This window comes from Perissodus microlepis, chromosome 3 (assembly GCF_051167445.1).
Source record: "Perissodus microlepis isolate ML-2025 ecotype Zambia chromosome 3, ASM5116744v1, whole genome shotgun sequence".
Lineage (NCBI taxonomy): Eukaryota > Metazoa > Chordata > Actinopteri > Cichliformes > Cichlidae > Perissodus > Perissodus microlepis.
In genome coordinates this window covers 18,885,568-18,909,626 of record NC_140463.1, presented here as the reverse complement: position 1 = coordinate 18,909,626, position 24,059 = coordinate 18,885,568, and the positions used below count along the sequence as shown (strand labels likewise).

Here is a 24,059-nt window from a genome sequence, read left to right as displayed (position 1 = left end):
CGAAAATGACGTCACTTCCGGTTTCGGGCAGGTCATGGCGGACATGCGATAGTTCGCGCTAACGTAGGAAGCAGCATGAACAGCTGATCGGATCGGCAAAGCCTGTTTCTGGAATATTATGTTTTTGTTGCTGCAAGTGCTTTTTATGCAGTTTTTGCAAAGCTATATGTGGAAGGAAACTGTGACCTAGATCAAGCTGATGGTATAAGATGTAAGTACAACTCCTCCGGTTTCATATGCAAAAAAAATTATTGCGCTAGCTTATGTGGTTGCAGTGCTACCGGGATTTAAAAGTAGTTGCGAAAAACGGAGCGTGTCCGCTCTGACCAGTTTTAAAGGGTTAAAGACCCAAAGATACAGGCTGTGACCTACTTAATGACAAAAAAATTCTTGTTGAAACAGGTTGTTGAAAAGACATCTTTCTTTCAAAAATGTGGTCAAACAACCTGTTTAAGGAGAAACTTTTTCTACAGTGTGTTGGGCGAGTTTTTTCAAAGAGAGCTCTTGCTTTCATAAAACCTGTCCAACAGGCTGTTTCAGGAGGAATCTTATCTCATGAACTTGGTCAGATCCTGTAATTATTTAAAAAACAGAAGACATATAAAGGAAAGTAAAATACTATCACTTAGGGGAAGCACAGGGGATGTAGATCAATCAGTAAATCCACAGCTTCACTCTTACACTGAGCACTCTCTTCACCACAACAGACCGGTACAATGTCTGCAGCCATGACCCCGGTCCATTCGTCCATTTAAACATTTTCAATGATCTCTTATCTCATTTTGTCTCTTGTTGTGGATTTTATTGTAATATATATACCTGTATACACTAGACATGTAATCATAGTTACTTTCATAAATTGTGTGTAATCATATACACTCATATATAATATGCACACTCACAATTAAGTTTTTATATAGGGGAGTCACTGTGTTAAGCATTTAATAATAATGGATTGCATTTATATAGCGCTTTTCGGGACCCCTCAAAGCGCTTTACAATTCCACTATTCATTCACTCTCACATTCATACACTGGTGAAGGCAAGCTACAGTTGTAGTCACAGCTGCCCTGGGGCAGACTGACAGAGGCGAGGCTGCCATATTGCGCCATCGGCCCCTCTGGCCAACACCAGTAGGCGGTAGGTGAAGTGTCTTGCCCAAGGACACAACGACCGAAACTGTCCGAGCCGGGGCTCGAATCGGCAACCTTCCGATTACAAGACGAACTGCCAACTCTTGAGCCACGATCGCGATTTAACCTGCATGTTCAAATCACATAACCCACATATTTAGATTAACTATATCTAAAATATATTAATGAAGAATTTGTGCCACTTGTTGTCTGAACACAGGTTGACTAATACTGCTTAAAATGTAACAATGAGGATCAGTAAGAAACCTTTGATAGTGTTATGGTGGCCAACTGTGACTAGTCCAACAAATTGGTTATTCAGTTTGGCTTTGCTAAAGTATGTGCATAGGACCCTTCTCGGCATGCAGCGGAATTTAACTGTGCAGCAGAAGCAAGTAGCTGTGTTTAACTGGACTGCTTCAGGGCGTGTGCAGCCCTTTTAATGACTGTACAACAGAAGCATGTAGCTTTTTGGAATGCGAAGGCCTGTGGCCCTTTCTGGGGCTTTCTGTAAGGCAAAAGCATACGGCCCTCTAAACGGCTGGAAGACAAAAGCATGCGGCTCTTTAAATGACTGTAAAGCCAAAGCGTACACCCCGTTCAATATCTCCGTAAGACAAGAAACCTGGCCTTTGCAGGGCATGTACCTGGAATTCGGGTTCTCGCCTCAAATACCAGAAGGCGAAGAAGTAAACCCTTACTCAGCATGCATAGCAGTTTATGTCTGGCATGCACGCCCAACAAAATTGTTGAATGTACAATGGTCTGCTTTTCTGTAGACTTTCAGACTCAATTTGGCCATTAAACTGTCGAAAGGACCCAATGCAGTGATGGATGAGAGATTGGTTTGCAAGAAGTTATGGTGTGGGGTCATGTATATCATAAGTGGAAGACAAAAGAGAAAAAACAAGAGATGAAAGGATACCCAACGACGGGAGGGGTGATCTCTGTTCCTATATAAGATGAGTTCAATATGCATTTGCTCCTCTTCTGTCTGCTGCTTCGTTCCTGTCTGTCTTTTGTGTGTGTTTGTGCTTTAAGGGGCAATCGTGGCTCAAGAGTTGGGTGTTCACCTTGTAATCGGAAGGTTGCTGGTTCGAGCCCCGGATTGGACAGTCTCGGTCGTTGTGTCCTTGGGCAAGACACTTCACCCGTTGCCTACTGGTGGTGGTCAGAGGGCCCAGTGGCGCCAGTGCCCGGCAGCCTCGCCTCTGTCAGTGCGCCCCAGGGTGGCTGTGGCTACAATGTAGCTTGCCATCACCAGTGTGTGAATGGGTGGATGACTGGCTGTGTAAAGCGCGTTGGGGTCCTTAGGGACTAGAAAAGCATTATACAAATACAGGCCATCTATCATTTACTTTAAGGCTCTACACCCCGGGGTTGCTTTGCTTTTTGTTTGCTTTCTTTCTATGTGTTATTTCTGCTTTTAAATGTACTATTCTGCTGTTCATAAGACAATGTTTAACAAACTCTGTTCTAAGAATTCTACTCTCAGAGAATCATTATGAGTGATTTGATTGTAATTGGATCTGAAAAGCTGGACATCCCCAGCATTCGCAGAGAGAGAAAAGAGCTTTGATTATCCTTTGAGAAGCTTGAAGAGATATTCCTGAAGACTACTTGCAGACATTTATATTGCAGGCTGTGTTGAAGAATAAAATTGGCCATACCGGATACTGGTGTTCAAGGTCAATAGAGTTGTGTAAACTCTTTTTGGAGTATATTGTCTATTTCCATGTACGTTTGCACACAATTCAAAGCACATATTTGCCTTTTTCCTAGCCAAACATAAAGAAATCACAGGTAGCTCAATGCTTTCACACAGTACTACTGTATTATTAGTCCACCAACAGAACAAAGATACATTGATTAAAAAAAAAAAAAAACTAAAACAATTGAAACTGTCAGAGTTTTACCCCTGATACTGCTGGATAAACAGAAACTCACTCAGGAACGAGGTCACACAGAGCTCAAGTTTTCACTCGCGAGAGGGAAGCAGTTGTCTCCAACCCACTTCAACTTGCTTTCCACCTGCAGGTTGTTTTTATTGGTTACACACATGAATATTCATAAAGCTTGTTTCTGTATTACCTATGAGAAACTACTATATCTGGTTACAAAGTGTAATTGTGCTGTGCAAGCATGGTTATACAATGTGTGTGGTTATATGATGGGAGTGCAGCTCTCCCAGATTGTTGTCGGTAGAATCTGTTCTTCTCAAGGCTGCTTGTTCCCCTTATCAAGGTCGTGCACATAGTCATATGCGTGAGTTACATAGATAGCAAACAGAAGCATTCTAGCTTTTTAAATGGCAACCTACAACACATACATTAAACCTAACAGAAGCCTTTTGTCCTTGGCTTTCATCAGCAGGTGTTTATCTGGAGGGCATCAGGTTTAAAACTATAGGCGAAGTGTCGAGTACGTTTTCATCTTTTCAGAGATTTTTCCCAAGTATGTGTTAAAGTATGTAGTCAGAAAAGAATCCAGATGATTTTCTTATTCTGAAAATGAATACATGACGACAAACAACCATAACACCATACCAGCTCAGCTAGTTCAACTTAAACAAATAAACTTTAGTTTTAGTTATTATCAAACTGTCAGTGTGATGAGTTGAGCGTCAGTACAAATCAATTGAATTTAATTTTTCAAAATTTTATTTCATTTTATTTCCATATTGCCAATAACAACAATACTCCTTTTAATGCACTTTATATTTTACACACTTTATATTGAAAGGTAAGAGCCTAAAAAACAGAGAGGAAAAAACAACAACAAGCAGACAACCCCAGCAATCACTTGGTGACACTAGGAACTCCCTTTTTACAGAAAGAAGTACAGTGGCTTGCAAAAGTATTCGGCTCCCTTGAACTTTTCCACATTTTGTCACATTACAGCCACAAACATGAATCAATTTTATTGGAATTCCACGTGAAAGACCAATACAAAGTGTTGTACACGTGAGAAGTGGAACGAAAATCATACATGATTCCAAACATTTTTTACAAATAAATAACTGAAAAGTAGGGTGTGTGTAATTATTCAGCCCCCTGAGTCAATACTTTGTAGAACCACCTTTTGCTGTAATTACATCACATGAGGTCAGGTCAGGAACTTTCATTCTCAGAACAAAAGAAACACATGAAACCCATGTCAGAGCAGCCATAGATAGTGGCACTAGCTATTTTGGAGTTAAAAGAGGCTGTCCTTTTACTGGAGCACTTTCTCATTTTCATGTTGTCAGTGGCTACCCTCCTGACATTGCCCATGATCTCTTCGAAGGCATTGTGCCTGTTGAAATAGCACATTGCCTCAAGTTACTGATATCAAAGAAGTATATCTCCTTGGATGCTATAAACAATTCCATATTGCATTTCCCATACAAGTGGACAGACAAAACCAATAAGCCTCATACTTTGCCACAAAATCTTTCAAGCAGGAAAACCATAGGGGGCAATGCCCATGAAAACTGGTGCTTGTTAAGACTACTCCCATTTCTGATAGGCCCCAAAATCCCTGAACATGAGCCAGTATGGCAGGTCTTGTTGGATCTAACACAGATTGTTGAGCTAGTGGTTTCTCCAGTTCACAGTGAAGAGTCTATTGCTTACCTTGAGAGCAAAATTTCAGATCATCAACAAAGGTATCAAGAGGTGTTTCCTAACAACAAATTGCTGCCTAAACACCACTACATAGAGCATTACCCACAACTAATTCAGCTTTTTGGGCCTCTCGTGGGACTTTGGACCATCAGATTTGAGGCTAAGCACAGTTTCTTTAAAAAGATTATGAAACACACCAGTTGCTTTAAAAACGTCCCTCTGTCTTTGGCTGTGAAGCATCAGTTTATGATTGGTTATCACCTGTCCTCTCCAAGTATTGATAAACCACTGCTGGATGTGTCAGAAGCATCCACTGTCCCATTAGATGTTTTAAAGGAAGAGCTAGCTCAAGCTTTCAAACAGAGAAATCCTTTTGTATCTGAAATACATCCATCCATCCATCCATCTTCATCCGCTTTATCCGAGGCCGGGTCGCGGGGGCAGCAGCCTAAGCAAAGAGGCCCAGACCTCCCTCTCCCCAGCCACCTCCTCCAGCTTATCCGGGGGAACACCAAGGCGGTCCCAGGCCAGCCGAGAGATATAATCTCTCCAGCGTGTCCTGGGTCTGCCCCGGGGCCTCCTCCCTGTGGGACATGCCCGGAACACCTCACCCAGGAGGCGCCCAGGGGGCATCCTTGTCAGATGCCCGAACCACCTCAGCTGGCTCCTTTCGATGTGGAGCAGCAGCGGCTCTACTCTGAGCCCCTCCCGGATGGCCGAACTTCTCACCCCATCTCTAAGGTAGAGGCCAGCCACCCTTCGGAGGAAGCTCATTTCTGCCGCTTGTATCAGCGATCTCGTTCTTTCGGTCACTACCCACAGCTCGTGGCCATAGGTGAGGGTAGGGACGTAGATCGACCGGTAAATTGAGAGCTTCGCTTTTACACTCAGCTCCCTCTTCACCACGACGGACCGGTGCAGCGTCTGCATTACTGCAGCTGCAGCCCCAATCCGTCTGTCGATCTCCGGCTCCCTTCTCCCATCACTCGCGAACAAGACCCCGAGATACTTGAACTCCTCCACTTGGGGCAGGAACTCATCCCCGACCCGGAGTGGGCACTCCACCCTTTTCCGGCTGAGAACCATGGCCTCAGATTTGGAGGTGCTGATCCTCATTCCCGCTGCTTCACACTCGGCTGCGAACCGTTCCAGTGCGAGCTGGAGGCCCTCACCCGATGAAGCCAACAGAACCACATCATCCGCAAAAATCAGAGATGAGATTCTGAGGCCACCAAAGCGAAAGCCCTCCGCCACTTGGCTGCGCCTAGAAATCCTGTCCATAAAAATTATGAACAGAACCGGAGACAAAGGGCAGCCCTGGCGGAGCCCATCACCCACCGGGAACGAGTCCGACTTATTGCCGGCAATGCGAACCAAGCTCTTGCAACGGTTGTATAGGGATCGAATGGCCCGTAGCAATGGGCCAGACACCCCATACTCCCGCAACACCTCCCACAGGACACCCCGAGGGACACGGTCGAATGCCTTCTCCAAGTCCACAAAACACATGTAGACTGGTTGGGCAAACTCCCATGCACCCTCAAGTATCCTCGAGAAGATAAAGAGCTGGTCCAGTGTTCCGCGACCAGGACGAAAACCGCATTGTTCCTCCTGTATCCGAGGTTCGACTAGCGGACGAACTCTCCTTTCCAGCACCCTGGCATAGACTTTCCCAGGGAGGCTGAGGAGTGTGATCCCCCTGTAGTTGGAACACACCCTCCGGTCCCCCTTCTTAAAGATGGGGACCACCACCCCGGTCTGCCAGTCCACAGGTACTGCCCCTGATCTCCACGCAACATTGCAGAGGCGTGTCAACCAGGACAGCCCTACAACGTCCAGAGCCTTCAGGAACTCGGGGCGGACCTCATCAACACCAGGGGCTCTGCCACCAAGGAGTTGTTTAACTGCCTCAGTGACCTCGCCCCCGGAAATTGGCGGGTCATTCCCCTCATCCCCAGACTCTGCTTCCTCCTCGGAAGACGTGTCAGTGGGATTAAGGAGGTCCTCGAAGTATTCCTTCCACCGCCTGACAATTCTCTCAGTCGACGTCAGCAGCGCTCCGCCAGCACTATACACAGTGCAGGTAGAGCACCGCTTTCCCCTCCTGAGACGCCTGACGGTTTGCCAGAATCTCTTCGAGGCAGTCCGAAAGTCTTTTTCCATGGCCTCTCCGAACTCCTCCCACACCCGAGTTTTTGCTTCAGCCACTGCCCGAGCCGCATTCCGCTTGGCCTGTCGATACCTGTCGGCTGCCTCCGGAGTCCCACAGGCTAACCAAGCCCGATAGGACTCCTTCTTCAGCCTGGTGGCTCCCTTCACCTCTGGTGTCCACCATTTGGTTCGGGGATTACCACCATGGCAGGCACCAACCACCTTGCGGCCGCAGCTCAATGCAGCAGCTTCGGCAATGGAGACGCTGAACATGGTCCATTCGGACTCAATGTCCCCAGTCTCCCTCGGAATGCTGTTGAAGCTCTGCCGGAGGTGTGCGTTGAAGATCTCGCGGACTGGGGCCTTTGCTAGACGTTCGCAGCACACCCTCACTACGCGTTTAGGTGCACCAGGTCTGTCCAGCGTCCTCCCCCGCCACCTGATCCAACTCACCACCAGGTGGTGATCAGTTGACAGCTCAGCCCCTCTCTTTACCAGAGTGTCCAGAACATATGGTCGCAGGTCTGGTGATACGATTACAAAATCGATCATCGACCTACGGCCTAGAGCGTCCTGGTGCCACGTGCACTTATGGACACTCTTATGTTCGAATAGGGTGTTTGTTATGGCCAAACTGTGATTAGCACAGAAGTCCAATAACAAAGCACCGCTCGGGTTCAGATCAGGGAGGCCGTTCCTCCCAATCACGCCCCTCCAGGTCTCGCTGTCGTTACCCACGTGAGCATTGAAGTCTCCCAGCAGGACAACAGAGTCTCCAGGTGGAGCACCTTCCAGCACCCCCCCCCCAGGGACTCTAAGAAGGCTGGGTACTCCGAACTGCCACTCGGCGCATAAGCGCAGATGACAGTCAGGACCCGTTCCCTGACCCTAAGGCGCAGGGAACAAACCCTCTCATCCACCGGGAAAAACCCCAACGTACCGGCAGCAAGCCGAGGGGTTATTAGAATACCCACCCCAGCCCGCCGCCTCTCACCAGGGGCAACTCCAGACTGAGACAGAGTCCAGCCCCTCTCCAGGACACTAGTTCCAGAGCCCAAGCCATGCGTAGAGGTGAGCCCGACTATATCTAGCCGGTACCTCTCAACCTCACGCACTAACTCAGGCTCCTTCCCCACCAGAGAGGTGACATTCCATGTCCCTATTGCCAGTCTTGGCAGCCGGGGGTCAGTCCGCCAGGGCCTCCGTTCCTGGCCGCCACCCGGCACACAATGCACCCGACCCCTATGGCGCCTCCTGCGGGTGGTGGGCCTGCGGGAGGATGGGCCCATGTCTCCTCTTCGGGCTGTGCCCGGCCGGGCCCCATGGGGCATCCTCGGGCACCCTCCCCGGGCCTGGCTCCAGGGCGGGGCCCCGGTAACCCTATCCCGGGCAGGGTAAACTGTTCCCTCGATATTCTTTTCATAAGGGTCTTCTGAATCGCTCTTTGTCTGGTCCCTCACCCAGGACCAATTTGCCATGGGAGACCCTACCAGGGGGCAAAAGCCCCCAGACAACATAGCCCCTGGGATCCCTGGGACACACAAACCCCTCCACCACGATAAGGTAGCGATTCAAGGAGGAGTATCTGAAATACACATTGCAAAAAATGTTTGTAGTAAGGGAATACAATACAGGCCTGGTATGATAGTGTCATATGGTTCTTGTGGTGGCTTGCCTGAATTTGCAAGCACACAGTCTACCTCACAGACAGTAAGTTTGACCAAGTTACAGAGGCACTCATCCTGAAGCATCCATGTTTAAAAGAAAAAGGCTCACACAGTGGCTATGCGGGATGGAAGTTGAGCCTCAAATACAAGTTATCAAACTACCGCACACATCTCCGCAAAGTAGGATGTCCTGAAGTATGTGTGAATTCTTTGAAAAATAAGCCAGCTGAGAAATGTTCCCCTGCTTCTGCCGTTAAGCGACCAAAGAGGGGTGAAGTGGATTACTGCCCCTCTTTTCCACTTGGAGAAAGTGAACAGTCCCTTGAGAAGATGAAGGTCGAACTCCTTTCCGATGTGAAGAGGCGCAACAACAGAGAGACAGTCATGGATAAAATGAACAGAACATATGCATTGAGAAGACAAGAAGTCATTTTTGATGCTCCCATGATCAATTCAATTCAATTCAATTTTATTTATATAGCGCCAAATCACAACAAAAGTCGCCTCAAGGCGCTTCATAGAGACAGAGAAAAACCCAACAATCATATGACCCCCTATGAGCAAGCACTTTAGCAACAGTGGGAAGGAAAAACTCCCTTTTAACAGGAAGAAACCTCCGGCAGAACCAGGCTCAGGGAGGGGCAGCCATCTGCTGCGACCGGTTGGGGTGAGAGAAGGATGAGGTGAGAGAAGGAATCAGCAATGTACAAGAGAGATGGCCGGCTCTTTTTTTCCCAGCAGAGGTAATTTAAGTGTGGAAAAGAGGACAGCAAAAAAATAAATAAAAAATGCATTAACCCTCTCAGGCTCAAATTAAGTTTTTGTTGCTTATGCACAACCAAGTCCTGCAGTGGTACTTCTGAGTAAAAAAACAAAAAACTCATAAAATATGTATGTGGGGTAATCAGGTTATTAGTTTTTAACTGTTGCAAATCGGCAACGCCTGCCTCGAGAGGGTTAACTAGTTGTGTCATATGGAAAAGATATATATAAATATTCTACAGTTTGTATCTGTCTTGTGTGAAACTTGTATGAAAAGCATACAAGAGAGAAAACAGATATAAGATCCCTTGAAAAGTTATATAAATGAAACTTGTATGCTTTGGATACTTACTAAAACAATATATGAAAGTGGCCACTTTCATGAGTAAATCATATAAGCCTTATGTGATTTACTATATCAAGCAAGCCAAATCTGATGCAAGTCTTTAATAAGTTGTTTCTATTTCTTTTTCATATGGGAGTGCTTGACTTTATTAGGATGTGTGTCCATATATTGCATAGCAGAGTCCAGATGAAGAACCATGCTCTATACCAGCCATTATTTTAAAATAATTTCATGTTGTTTCAGATAAACGCAGAGTTCAAGCACATCACAACCATGTCTTTACAGTCAAGGTTTCTGTCGCAGCTTGACTATCTCTCCGAAAGTCTCCTGAAAGTGTTTGCAACGCAATCAGGGGAGCAGGGCAGAAATAGGATTTAACTGCCATGATGACAGTAAGAACTTTTAAATTATTTAACTACAAAGTGTATATGCATTGCATTAGGTCAGTAAAAGATTTATACGTTGCATCCATTGCAAAGCTCAACTTTTACTTGTGAGTACCAATTCTACTGAAAGGACCCCATCATTTTCGTCATGCATTTAGTGTCCCACTGTGAGAAATTGATCTTTTTTTATATGATCTGGAAACTATTTAGTCCACTCCCTAAAAATCATGTCAAACTTTTGAAAATTGTTTTGCTGGTGTTGCATGTTGATGACTGGTTCAAAAACTCTATATTTTTTGTCTTTGATCACTTTCTGCTATGCTACTGAAAATGTATCTCTTTTTTTTCTTTGTTATAATTCTTAAGGATGACATTGATGCTTGAAGGGAGTCCGTCATCAAAGGACTGTGCTTCTATCTGAATGAAAATCCTGACATCTTGGTGCTGGAGTACATGGTGAGTGTTTTATGAGTAGATTGTGGCTTTGCAACATTTCAAAATGTATTCAGATAGCCATTTAATTCTCCTTGGACTAGGCAGGCCTAGTAGTCCTCTTTAATAATTTGGATTCTAACACTGAGATTAAAACAAAAGGTTAAACTTGTTCGCTACATCCGCTTTTGTTTGAAAAAAAAAATTGCCCAACTGTGAGGTTGAAAGAAAATCTAAATTCTTCTGAGTGACATAACCTGGCTTGCTGGTGGGCCAATGTCTTTCTAACAAAAGACTAATGTAGACCTTGAATGCCCTTCATTTGAATTAAAAAAAAGTGTGTGTGTGTTCTATTTGTTGTTGTTTTTTTCTTTTAGAAACAGATCGTGAATGGCAGCATGACAGGGCACTGCATATAAAAAAGAGGATTTGTCTAAAAAAGGAATCTTAAAGAAATGTTTTATCTTTAACCAGGATATGACCGAGGCCACTGCACTGACTGCTATAGAGAAAACAACGGGGGGCATTTATGTCTCCAGAGATACGCCAGACAATGACTGTCCTGATGTTGGCATCATCATCGAGGGTGTGGTGGTTCTTCAGGATTTGGATAGTGTGGCCCTTGCAGTTGCTGTGCTTTTTGGACTGTTTTACTCGTTGAACATGAGTTATCCATCACAGCTCCGCTACACCTTTGAGGTAATTCAGAAGGTGGTAATGGAATTGGATGCAACTCAGCTCTCAAGAAAAGCCCACAATTTAAAGACAAAACTGCTCATGTAAAGAAAGTTCACTGTTGCTCTGCATGTGAGGTGGTTTGCTCTCTCGCTTGTTCTCCTGCATTTTGGAGGTTCAATATCAATGACAAATCACTATTGTGTACTTTGTAAATGCCATATAGATGGGGCCTGGCTTGGTTTTGTTTTTTTCCTTTTTGCTCTCTGTTCAAGTTTTCTAATTGGCAGCATTTTTAGATTTTGGTTTATTTGTTTTTAAAAGTGAAGAAATGTAGGGTTGTTCACCCCAAATAGTCCCATTATGGCTGTGTGAAACAGCATTTTAGGTTTAATTCAGTTGGTGTAAGATTGCTTTGATGGTTTTATGTTTTAAACCAAGATGCTATGATAATTGCTGGAATTTTTGAAACTATTTTTTGTATTTGTTAATTTTTTTAAGTCACTCTATCACTGTTATTTCTGTGGCTCTTCAATAAAGGTTTTGACTTGCAAGTGGTATTTTTTTCTTTTTTTAGTAATTAGGGCAAAATGCATAATGTTAATGATAAGGTTAATAGGTAGGTGTTTCCCAATCCAGTAATTTTAGAGTTAATGGTAACTAACATTATGTTAAATTATTTACAATTTTAATTGTTCATTTAATCTTAAAACCTTAAGTAGAATTTTTTGTATTACTGTTCTCTATCAAAACGGTAACCTGTGTTTTTCTGTGTTTTGTCAAGTCAATCATGGCATAGATATTAGACCTTTTAGTTTTGTTTTTTCTCCCCACACAGGTTACCATCTTGAAAGAGAACAATGCGATATGTTATAAAGCTTACATTACAAAATGTGTACTTGATACTAGAATATAATAACAAATTGTTAAATGAAGATAACATGTAGTATTTAAGTGACCAATTAGTGTTGGGTAAAAGTTACTCAATAGTGTTGGATTAAAGTGAGAAAATTATGAAAGAATAAAATATTCCAAGACCTCAAATTACTTCAACAGAACATGTCTCATTCACATTTTATCAACACAGAATTCATAGGTTTATTGAAAGCGAATAACTTGTGTTAATTTAACGCAATTTTTTCATTTGCTGCCAAAGCAAAGCATCTGTGTGCAACAAATGTCCACCATTGAATTAAGTAAATCTAACATGCTCTTTTTTTAGTGTAGTACAGAAGCGGAGGAAGCAAGAAGAATGAGTTGAATAAAGTTTGATTTATCTGACTGCTTTGTTTCTTGTGCCTTATATTCGCGTGCACCTTATGGTCCAAAAAATACGTATTTGACTTTTTTATTTGGCACACTGCGGTTTCATGTTGCAAAGCTCCTCTTTTTAACTTTAGTGGATATTATACATGGTTATGGTCATAATATGTCAGCCCATTTCCACTGGAAATGCCTTTTGGTTAAACTCTCAGCAAAGAATTTGCATTTGCACTGTTAAATTTTTATATATCTATAATGCACATAAAAACAGCTGCTTATTTAAGTGAAAATAAATGGATGTTTTGGTTTTTTTGCACTAATAAAGCTGTGGAGTTGTATTTTGTCTTTCATCAGTTATATCGTTATCGCAAATTTTCAAATATATATTGTGATAAATATTTTTGGCCATATCGCCCTGCTCTAATTGGCAAGGCAAGGCAAGGCAAGTTTATTTGTATAGCACAATTCAACAACAAGGTGATTCAAAGTGCTTTACAGAGACATTAGAAACAAAAACAAATAAAAAGCATGATTTAAAATTGATTAAAACAAGCAGACAAACAAACAAACTAATTAACAAACAAACAAACAAAACAGTATATAAAATCAAAACAGATAAAATCAGAACAATAGATAAAATCAGTAGTTAAAATGCTAGTTTTGAAATTTAAGCTTAAGTGTGGATTTGGTGCTTTATTCAAATGCAGCTGAGAACAGGTGAGTCTTCAACCTGGATTTAAATAAACTGAGTGTTTCAGCTGATCTGAGGCTTTCTGGGAGTTTGTTCCAGATATATGGAGCATAAAAGCTGAATGCAGCTTCTCCGTATCTGGTTCTGACTCTGGGAACTGATAAAAGCCTACGGCAGCCTACGTCTATTGCAGCATAACTAAGGGAGGATTCAGGGTCACCTGGTCCAGCCCTAACTATATGCTTTAGCAAAAAGGAAAGCTTTAAGCCTAATCTTAAAAGTAGAGATAGTTTCTGTCTCCCGAATCCAAACTGGAAGCTGGTTCCACAGAAGAGGGGCCTGAAAACTGAAGGCTCTGCCTCCCATTCTACTTTTAAATACTCTAGGAACAACAAGTAGGCCTGCAGAGCGAGAGCGAAGTGCTCTAATAGGGTGATATGGTACTACAAGGTCATTAAGATAAGATGGGGCCTGATTATTTAAGACCTCATATGTGAGGAGCAGGATTTTGAATTCAATTCTGGATTTAACAGGAAGCCAATGAAGGGAAGCCAAAACAGGAGAAATATGCTCTCTCCTTCTAGTCCCTGTCAGTACTCTTGCTGCAGCATTTTGGATTAGCTGAAGGCTTTTCAGTGAGTTTTTTGGACATCCTGATAATAATGAATTACAGTAGTCCAGCCTGGAAGTAATAAATGCATGAACTAGTTTTTCAGCGTCACTCTGAGACAGGATATTTCTAATTTTAGAGATGTTGCGCAAATGGAAGAAAGCAGTCTTACATATTTGTTTAATATGTGCGTTGAAGGACATGTCCTGGTCAAAAATGACTCCAAGGTTCCTCACAGCGTTACTGGAGGCCAAGGTAATGCCATCCAGAGTATGAATCTGGTTAGATACCATATTTCTAAGATTTTCAGGGCCGAGTACAATAACCTCAGTTTTATCTGAATTAAGAAGCAGAAAGTTAGCGGCCATCCAGGTCTTTATGTCTTTAAGACATTCCTGCAGTTTAACTAATTGGTGTGTGTTATCTGGCTTCATGGACAGATAGAGCTGGGTGTCATCTGCATAGCAGTGAAAATGTATGCTATGTCTTCTAATGATGCTGCCTAAGGGAAGCATGTATAATGTAAACAGAATTGGTCCTAGCACTGAACCCTGTGGAACTCCATAATTAACCTCAGTGTGTGAAGAGGACTCTCCATTTACATGCACAAATTGGAGTCTATTAGATAGATATGATACAAACCACTGCAGCACAGTACCTGTAATACCTACAGCATGTTCTAATCGCTCTAATAGGATATTATGGTCGACAGTATCGAACGCTGCACTGAGGTCTAGCAGGACAAGCACAGAGATGAGTCCACTGTCAGAGGCCATAAGAAGATCATTTGTAACCTTCACTAAAGCTGTTTCTGTGCTGTGATGAGCTCCGAAACCTGACTGAAACTCTTCAAATAAACCATTCCTCTGCAGATGATCTGTTAGCTGTTTGACAACTACTCTTTCAAGGATTTTTGATATGAAAGGAAGGTTGGAGATTGGCCTATAATTAGCTAAGACTGCTGGGTCTAGAGATGGCTTTTTGAGTAAAGGTTTAACCACAGCCAGCTTGAAGGCCTGTGGTACATAGCCGACCATTAGAGATAGGTTGATCATATTTAAGATCGAAGAATTAATCAATGGCAGGACTTCTTTGAGCAGTTTTGTAGGAATGGGGTCTAAAAGACACGTTGATGGTTTGGAGGAAGTAATTATTGAAGTTAACTCAGAAAGATCAATTGGAGAAAAAGAGTCTAACTTAACATCAATGGTACTAAGAGTAGCTGTAGATAATATTACATCTGTGGGATGATTACTGGTAATTTTTTCTCTAATGATAAAAATTTTATTTGTGAAGAAGTTCATGAAGTCATTACTAGTTAACGTTAAAGGGATGGTTGGCTCAACAGAGCTCTGACTCTTTGTCAGCCTAGCTACAGTGCTGAAGAGAAACCTGGGGTTGTTCTTATTTTCTTCAATCAGTGATGAATAGTAAGATGTTCTGGCTTTGCGGAGGGCTTTCTTATAAAGCAGCAAACTATTTCTCCAGGCTAAATGATGATCCTCTAAATTTGTGACACGCCATTTCCTCTCCAGATTACGAGTCATCTGCTTTAGGGTACGTGTTTGAGAATTATACCACGGAGTCAGGTACTTCTGATTAGAGACCTTAGTTTTCACTGGAGCTACAGTATCCAGAGTCGTACGTAGTGAGGAGGTGAAATTATTAACAAGATAATCAACCTCTGTTGGGGTAGCGTTCAGATAGCTGCTCTGCTCTGTGTTGGTACAGGGCATTGAAGATGATAACAGTGGGTGGATTATATTCTTAAACTTAGTTACAGCGCTTTCAGAAAGACATCTACTTTGATAAAATCTACTCTCCACCGCTGTGTAATCAATTATTGTAAATGTAAATGTTATCAGGAAATGATCAGACAGGAGAGGGTTTTCAGGAAACACTGTTAAATGTTCAGTTTCTATGCCATATGTTAAAACAAGATCTAGAGTGTGATTAAAGTGGTGGGTGGGTTCTTTTACATTTTGAGAGAAGCCAATTGAGTCTAATAACAGACTAAATGCCATGTTGAGGCTGTCATTTTTAGCATCTACATGGATGTTAAAATCACCCACAATAATTATTTTATTTGAGCTCAGAACTAAATTAGATATAAAGTCTGAGAAATCAGACAGAAACTCTGTGTAAGGCCCAGGTGGACGATAGACGATAACAAGTAAGACTGGTTTCTGAGTTTCACAGCTGGGGTGGACAATGTTAAGCATCAGGCTTTCAAATGAATTAAAAGTCTGTCTTGGTCTTTCATTAATTAATAGGCTGGTGTGAAAAATTGCTGCCACACCGCCCCCTCGGCCTGTGCTTCGAGGTTTCTGGTATATCTGGTATATCTTTGTTATATTTTTTTTTTCATCACATTCCACCACTCATAATGTTCATATTACAGGTACAGTTAGCCAAATTAAAGTAAAAAAAAACTTAAACTGTGCTTTTATTTCAAATATTGTAAATTTTATTTAAAAATTTCTTTATTTTCTTGCCTTTCTTTATCTTCTTTACTATTTCTTCCCTTCTCCTCACTCGACAGTAAGGTGATCTGTCTCAGCCACAGTAAAGGTCGAAGGTCAGGTTAGGGGACTTTGTAACAACAGGAAGTGTGTGTGTGTGTAGCCAATAAATATTTAATAGACACAAATAAGCTGTCTTGGAGGATGGATATATCCCTCTCTTTGTGTGTGTCTGTGCGTGTCTGTGTGAGTAAATGATTAGGATCATTTATTGAAGAAACTGATTTATTATTGATAAGATTATGAAAGCCATTAATAACAGCTAATTGCATTATTGATTAGAGCCAGTAAAGCAGCTGCTGAGGTTCTAAAGCTCGTTCCAACACACATGCAGTTGTTTCTCCACTGCTTCATAAGACATTAAACTATCTGAAAATGAACATCAGGCTCCTTAATGCTTCATATTGTGATGTCATGGTCCTACGCTCAATAAGCTTATCTTCTCTGACATTAAACTCAGCCTAATTAAAACTAAACACAACCAATCTTTATCCTGTTCTCAAACTGACTTTATACCAATCTTCCCTAATCGCAATCAAACCTAGGTATAATCCTCCAAAATGATTAACTAAACCTACCATTAACCTATGCTCCTTAACCTGTCTCTGTTCTAACCTTGACCTCTGACCCTATCACAAACTTTTAACCATATTTTCTGAAGTTTGACAGCTTTAGCTCATTCATACTACAAGCAATTAATGAATAAAAAATACTATTAATTGACTGGAAAGTTCTTATAACTTGACAAAGAGCCATTCTGAAAGATTTATTTCATTATTATAGCAGTATTACTCTAACATGTAAGAAAACTGAGAGCTACTGTTGAAAATATGCATCATAACCTCGATCTTGCCTTTCAAAAGCTTAATCCTACCTAAACCTGATCTTTCCTATGTATAGGATAAAGCAGATCTTAAACTTTGTCTTTTATGCATTACTATAACCATAATTTACACTTATTCTGATCTTCACATGGCCTAAAAGTAGAGATGGCACGATACCACTTTTTTATGTCCGATACAGGTACCGATATCATAAATTTGGATATCTGCCGATACCGATATGAATCCGATATAGTGTGTTTTTTAATTAATAAAACAGTTTTTTAATATCTTGCTGCTTTTTGTATAAGTTCATACTCAAGTTAGAAAAAAACCAATACACTAAAGCTATTCTGTTATACCTGTATGTAAAAAATACACTGCACCCAAAATATTTCATAGTTCAGCAATACTGATCAATCTAATAAACTTAAACCTACTCCATCCTTCCTATTCTGGTATTTTAAAGAGTAAGCAACCTAACTAATAGGGTTCTAAAACTCCCATAAAAAAAAAAAAGAAAAAGGGAACCACCCACCCTCCACCTCATGGTGCTTAATTGACGTAATCAATTTTTAATTTGGTGCAGTGTGAAAAAAAATGCACAGAAATCAATTATTTTTCAAGAATAATTAAATAGATTCAACATCTTTCTTCAACAGAATTGCAGACTGCACAGATGGTATCTTCCCAAAGGAAAAAGTACTATAGCTTACTAGGGTATATTAGACTTAACAGTTACTATATACAGTAATGGACTTCTATATATTTTACATCAGATTAAAACTTTGGGTGTAAGATTCAGATAATGTTTTATTAAAAGCTAGACATTTGAAATGAGAATAAAAAAGTATGTCTTAGTGCCCCCTTTTCCCTGTTCATGCCCTATCGGCCCCCCTGACTAAACTTTGCTAGATCCGCCCCTGCACAGTTACCAGCCGTCAGCTGCATAGAAAAGGATCCTGGTGTAGAAAGTAATATTAAATAAATTCTAACAACAGCTTATCAAACTTAAACGTGCTGCTGTTGTTCAGCCGCTGGATTTCTCTTTCTGGCGCGAAGTGAGCATTAAACAAACAAGAGAGACGGACTCGCGACAGAAAAGCCGATCAGCTGATCATTGATCAGTTTCATGATTGAAGTAGCAGCAGGAGAGGGAGGGGGAGAGAAGAGGCAGTCGCTCCATATATCGGTTGTTAAGCTTAATGCTGGAATGCTTTACAAACATTCAGAGATGAACTTACACATTTGCTTTACTTCTCTCTGGGATAACTTCCTCGGAGATGAAATGCCGGATTGGTAGCAAGGCTACAAATACACACAGCCGCTCTATCACGTGAGCACACTGCTGCTACCTGCTACGGTTATGAGCTGAGTTATGCCATGTTGCAAGTTTTGTGAGGTGCTTTTTTGATATTTAATGGATCGGATTACATTTTTTACTTCTCTCCATATCCGATCCAGTAATTTATATCAGTATCGGACCGATACGTAATATCGGATCGGTCCATCTCTACCTAAAACTAAACTTACTCTAAGTTTTTTTGTATCCAAACAATTCCTTCCTTTCAATCTGATTTTAACCGTAATTTATTAGGATAAATCTTTATGCTAATCTGAAATTAAAGCTTAAATTAAAGCCAAAATTAATAGCAACATTAAATTAAACTTAATTTGAACCACAATTTAGCCTATACAGGGAGTGCAGAATTATTAGGCAAGTTGTATTTTTGAGGAATAATTTTATTATTGAACAACAACCATGTTCTCAATGAACCCAAAAAACTCATTAATATCAAAGCTGAATGTTTTTGGAAGTAGTTTTTAGTTTGTTTTTAGTTTTAGCTATTTTAGGGGGATATCTGTGTGTGCAGGTGACTATTACTGTGCATAATTATTAGGCAACTTAACAAAAAAACAAATATATACCCATTTCAATTATTTATTTTTACCAGTGACACCAATATAACATCTCCACATTCACAAATATACATTTCTGACATTCAAAAACAAATCAGCAACCAATATAGCCACCTTTCTTTGCAAGGACACTCAAAAGCCTGCCATCCATGGATTCTGTCGGTGTTTTGATCTGTTCACCATCAACATTGCGTGCAGCAGCAACCACAGCCTCCCAGACACTGTTCAGAGAGGTGTACTGTTTTCCCTCCTTGTAAATCTCACATTTGATGATGGACCACAGGTTCTCAATGGGGTTCAGATCAGGTGAACAAGGTGGCCATGTCATTAGTTTTTCTTCTTGTATACCCTTTCTTGCCAGCCACGCTGTGGAGTACTTGGACGCGTGTGATGGAGCATTGTCCTGCATGAAAATCATGTTTTTCTTGAAGGACAGACTTCTTCCTGTACCACTGCTTGAAGAAGGTGTCTTCCAGAAACTGGCAGTAGGACTGGGAGTTGAGCTTGACTCCATCCTCAACCCGAAAAGGCCCCACAAGCTCATCTTTGATGATACCAGCCCAAACCAGTACTCCACCTCCACCTTGCTGGCGTCTGAGTCGGACTGGAGCTCTCTGCCCTTTACCAATCCAGCCACGGGCCCATCCATCTGGCCCATCAAGACTCACTCTCATTTCATCAGTCTATAAAACCTTAGAAAAACCAGTCTTGAGATATTTCTTGGCCCAGTCTTGACGTTTCAGCTTGTGTGTCTTGTTCAGTGGTGGTCGTCTTTCAGCCTTTCTTACCTTGGCCATGTCTCTGAGTATTGCACACCTTGTGCTTTTGGGCACTCCAGTGATGTTGCAGCTCTGAAATATGGCCAAACTGGTGGCAAGTGGCATGTTGGCAGCTGCACGCTTGACTTTTCTCAGTTCATGGGCAGTTATTTTGTGCCTTGGTTTTTCCACACGCTTCTTGCGACCCTGTTGACTATTTTGAATGAAACGCTTGATTGTTCGATGATCACGCTTCAGAAGCTTTGCAATTTTGAGACTGCTGCATCCCTCTGCAAGATATCTCACTATTTTTGACTTTTCTGAGCCTGTCAAGTTCTTCTTTTGACCCATTTTGCCAAAGGAAAGGACGTTGCCTAATAATTATGCACACCTGATATAGGGTGTTGATGTCATTAGACCACACCCCTTCTCATTACAGAGTTGCACATCACCTAATATGCTTAATTGGTAGTAGGCTTTCGAGCCTATACAGCTTGGAGTAAGACAACATGCATGGAGAGGATGATGTGGACAAAATACTCATTTGCCTAATAATTCTGCACTCCCTGTATTTAAACCAACCTAAACCAAATCTTCAATTGACCCAAAATTAGCCTGTATTTATCCTAACCTTAAACATTATCCTAACTTCCCTTACTTTAATCTAGTCTAGTACTAATCCTTCCAATGATTATGATATGATAAATCTAATGCACCCCATTATTTCTTGATATAAATCTGCACCAAAACTTAAACTCCTCTAAGCTTGATGCTACTGTACTCTTGTCCACCAGATGTCATGGCGATCATCCTTTCGCTGCTCAAAGTTTCGTCACATTTTTGGAAAGCCAGCCACCAAGGAGCACAGCTACGGCAGGGTGCCAATCACGCGCAGTGTCCACGACAACCACTACTGCTCAGCCAATCCCTGCTTCATAGCTGTGGTGACTGAGTGCGTGGGAGGCGGGTCCTTTTTAGTCGTGCCCATCCATCATGTACATAGACCTTTTTAATTTAATTTCTTCTGAATTAAAATAGATAAAGGATAAAAATGGGGAAACCTAAAGTTTTAAAATAGTTTCATGTTCTCTCTCTCAGACAGGCAGAGTAGATCCTCAGCATCCGAGGATGTGTGGCCACAGCGGGAGAGTCCTGGACGTCAAGTGGAATCCATTCGATGATTATTGCATCGCCTCATGCTCAGAGAACTGCACTGTTAGTTAATGACTAACTAGGATTAACTTTGGAATTAGGTTTAGGATAAGGATGGGGTTAAATTATTGGGAATTATATAACGTTTAGTCTACAGCACATACACTTTGGTCCTGTGCATCTATTCAGGTGAAGATCCGGGATATCCCAGTCTGTGGAGTCCAACAGAACCTCACCAAGGTCAGGAAGACCCTGATTGGTCACTCCAGAAGAGTGGGTCTAATTGAGTGGCATCCAACTGCTGAGAACCTTCTGCTAAGTGCTGCCTATGACTACATCTAAAAACCACAAACCAGGCGAGAAATTTGGGTGTAGTGATGGATGCAGACCTAAACTTAGAAAAACACATTAAGACAATAACAAAATCAGCTTACTATCACCTCAAGAATATATCAAGGATAAAAGATCTGATGTCTCAACAGGACCTGGAAAAACTAGTCCATGCATTCATCTTTAGTAGGGTTGATTACTGTAACAGCATCTTTACAGGTCTACCTAAAAAATCAGTCAGACAACTACAGCTCATTCAGAACTCTGCTGCTCGAGTCCTCACTAAGACCAAAAAAGTGGACCACATCAGTCCAGCTCTGAGGTCTTTACACTGGCTGCCTGTCCGTCAGAGGATAGACTTTAAAGTTCTGATGCTGGTCTGTGTCTGAGTGTGACACTTTAATCACACTCTAGATCTTGTTTTAACATATGGCATAGAAACTGAACATTTAACAGTGTTTCCTGAAAACCCTCTCCTGTCTGATCATTTCCTGATAACATTTACATTTACAATAATTGATTACACAGCGGTGGAGAGTAGATTTTATCAAAGTAGATGTCTTTCTGAAAGCGCTGTAACTAAGTTTAAGAATATAATCCACCCACTGTTATCATCTTCAATGCCCTGTACCAACACAGAGCAGAGCAGCTATCTGAACGCTACCCCAACAGAGGTTGATTATCTTGTTAATAATTTCACCTCCTCACTACGTACGACTCTGGATACTGTAGCTCCAGTGAAAACTAAGGTCTCTAATCAGAAGTACCTGACTCCGTGGTATAATTCTCAAAGATGTACCCTAAAGCAGATGACTCGTAATCTGGAGAGGAAATGGCGTGTCACAAATTTAGAGGATCATCATTTAGCCTGGAGAAATAGTTTGCTGCTTTATAAGAAAGCCCTCCGCAAAGCCAGAACATCTTACTATTCATCACTGATTGAAGAAAATAAGAACAACCCCAGGTTTCTCTTCAGCACTGTAGCCAGGCTGACAAAGAGTCAGAGCTCTGTTGAGCCAACCATCCCTTTAACGTTAACTAGTAATGACTTCATGAACTTCTTCACAAATAAAATTTTTATCATTAGAGAAAAAATTACCAGTAATCATCCCACAGATGTAATATTATCTACAGCTACTCTTAGTACCATTGATGTTAAGTTAGACTCTTTTTCTCCAATTGATCTTTCTGAGTTAACTTCAATAATTACTTCCTCCAAACCATCAACGTGTCTTTTAGACCCCATTCCTACAAAACTGCTCAAAGAAGTCCTGCCATTGATTAATTCTTCGATCTTAAATATGATCAACCTATCTCTAATGGTCGGCTATGTACCACAGGCCTTCAAGCTGGCTGTGGTTAAACCTTTACTCAAAAAGCCATCTCTAGACCCAGCAGTCTTAGCTAATTATAGGCCAATCTCCAACCTTCCTTTCATATCAAAAATCCTTGAAAGAGTAGTTGTCAAACAGCTAACAGATCATCTGCAGAGGAATGGTTTATTTGAAGAGTTTCAGTCAGGTTTCAGAGCTCATCACAGCACAGAAACAGCTTTAGTGAAGGTTACAAATGATCTTCTTATGGCCTCTGACAGTGGACTCATCTCTGTGCTTGTCCTGCTAGACCTCAGTGCAGCGTTCGATACTGTCGACCATAATATCCTATTAGAGCGATTAGAACATGCTGTAGGTATTACAGGTACTGCACTGCAGTGGTTTGTATCATATCTATCTAATAGACTCCAATTTGTGCATGTAAATGGAGAGTCCTCTTCACACACTGAGGTTAATTATGGAGTTCCACAGGGTTCAGTGCTAGGACCAATTCTGTTTACATTATACATGCTTCCCTTAGGCAGCATCATTAGAAGACATAGCATACATTTTCACTGCTATGCAGATGACACCCAGCTCTATCTGTCCATGAAGCCAGATAACACACACCAATTAGTTAAACTGCAGGAATGTCTTAAAGACATAAAGACCTGGATGGCCGCTAACTTTCTGCTTCTTAATTCAGATAAAACTGAGGTTATTGTACTCGGCCCTGAAAATCTTAGAAATATGGTATCTAACCAGATTCATACTCTGGATGGCATTACCTTGGCCTCCAGTAATGCTGTGAGGAACCTTGGAGTCATTTTTGACCAGGACATGTCCTTCAACGCACATATTAAACAAATATGTAAGACTGCTTTCTTCCATTTGCGCAACATCTCTAAAATTAGAAATATCCTGTCTCAGAGTGACACTGAAAAACTAGTTCATGCATTTATTACTTCCAGGCTGGACTACTGTAATTCATTATTATTAGGATGTCCAAAAAACTCACTGAAAAGCCTTCAGCTAATCCAAAATGCTGCAGCAAGAGTACTGACAGGGACTAGAAGGAGAGAGCATATTTCTCCTGTTTTGGCTTCCCTTCATTGGCTTCCTGTTAAATCCAGAATTGAATTCAAAATCCTGCTCCTCACATACAAGGTCTTAAATAATCAGGCCCCATCTTATCTTAATGACCTTGTAGTACCATATCACCCTATTAGAGCACTTCGCTCTCGCTCTGCAGGCCTACTTAATAGTCAACGGTGCAATAGACTCCATACTTGAAATGTGCAATCCACTTGTATTTTTATTTTTATTTTATTCCTATTTATTCTATTTATCCCCTTTGTATATTTTTATCTATATAAGTCTTTGTATTTATATATATGTGTGTGTATATATATATATATATATATATATATATAATATTCTGTAACTCTATAACTTCTGTCGGTGCTGTGCTTATTTGGAACCGAATTTCCCAGAGGAACCCACCCGAGGGATTAATAAAGTT

At 41.5% G+C, this 24,059-nt stretch overlaps 1 protein-coding gene across 1 annotated transcript; it reads left to right on the top strand.

Annotated features, from left to right (window-relative positions):
* The first annotated feature begins 1,609 nt into the window (after positions 1 to 1,609).
* LOC146390355 (uncharacterized) lies at positions 1,610 to 21,236 on the top strand. The gene is made up of 9 exons (XM_084921259.1): positions 1,610 to 1,744; positions 8,578 to 9,022; positions 9,265 to 9,299; positions 9,908 to 9,999; positions 10,437 to 10,506; positions 10,957 to 11,181; positions 20,537 to 20,737; positions 20,841 to 20,957; positions 21,084 to 21,236. The coding sequence occupies exons 1-9, from the start codon at positions 1,610 to 1,612 to the stop codon at positions 21,234 to 21,236; spliced, it is 1,473 nt and encodes a 490-aa protein (XP_084777385.1).
* Positions 21,237 to 24,059: the final 2,823 nt, after the last annotated feature.

Coding starts and splice junctions, on each gene's coding strand:
- LOC146390355 (XM_084921259.1), top strand. CDS start 1,610: ATGCGAAGGCCTGTGGCCCTTTCTGGGGCTTTCTGTAAGGCAAAAGCA. Junction 9,300..9,907: donor CTCTTTTTTTCCCAGCAGAG/GTAATTTAAGTG, acceptor ATGTTGTTTCAG/ATAAACGCAGAGTTCAAGCA. Junction 11,182..20,536: donor AGCTCCGCTACACCTTTGAG/GTAATTCAGAAG, acceptor CTTGTCCACCAG/ATGTCATGGCGATCATCCTT.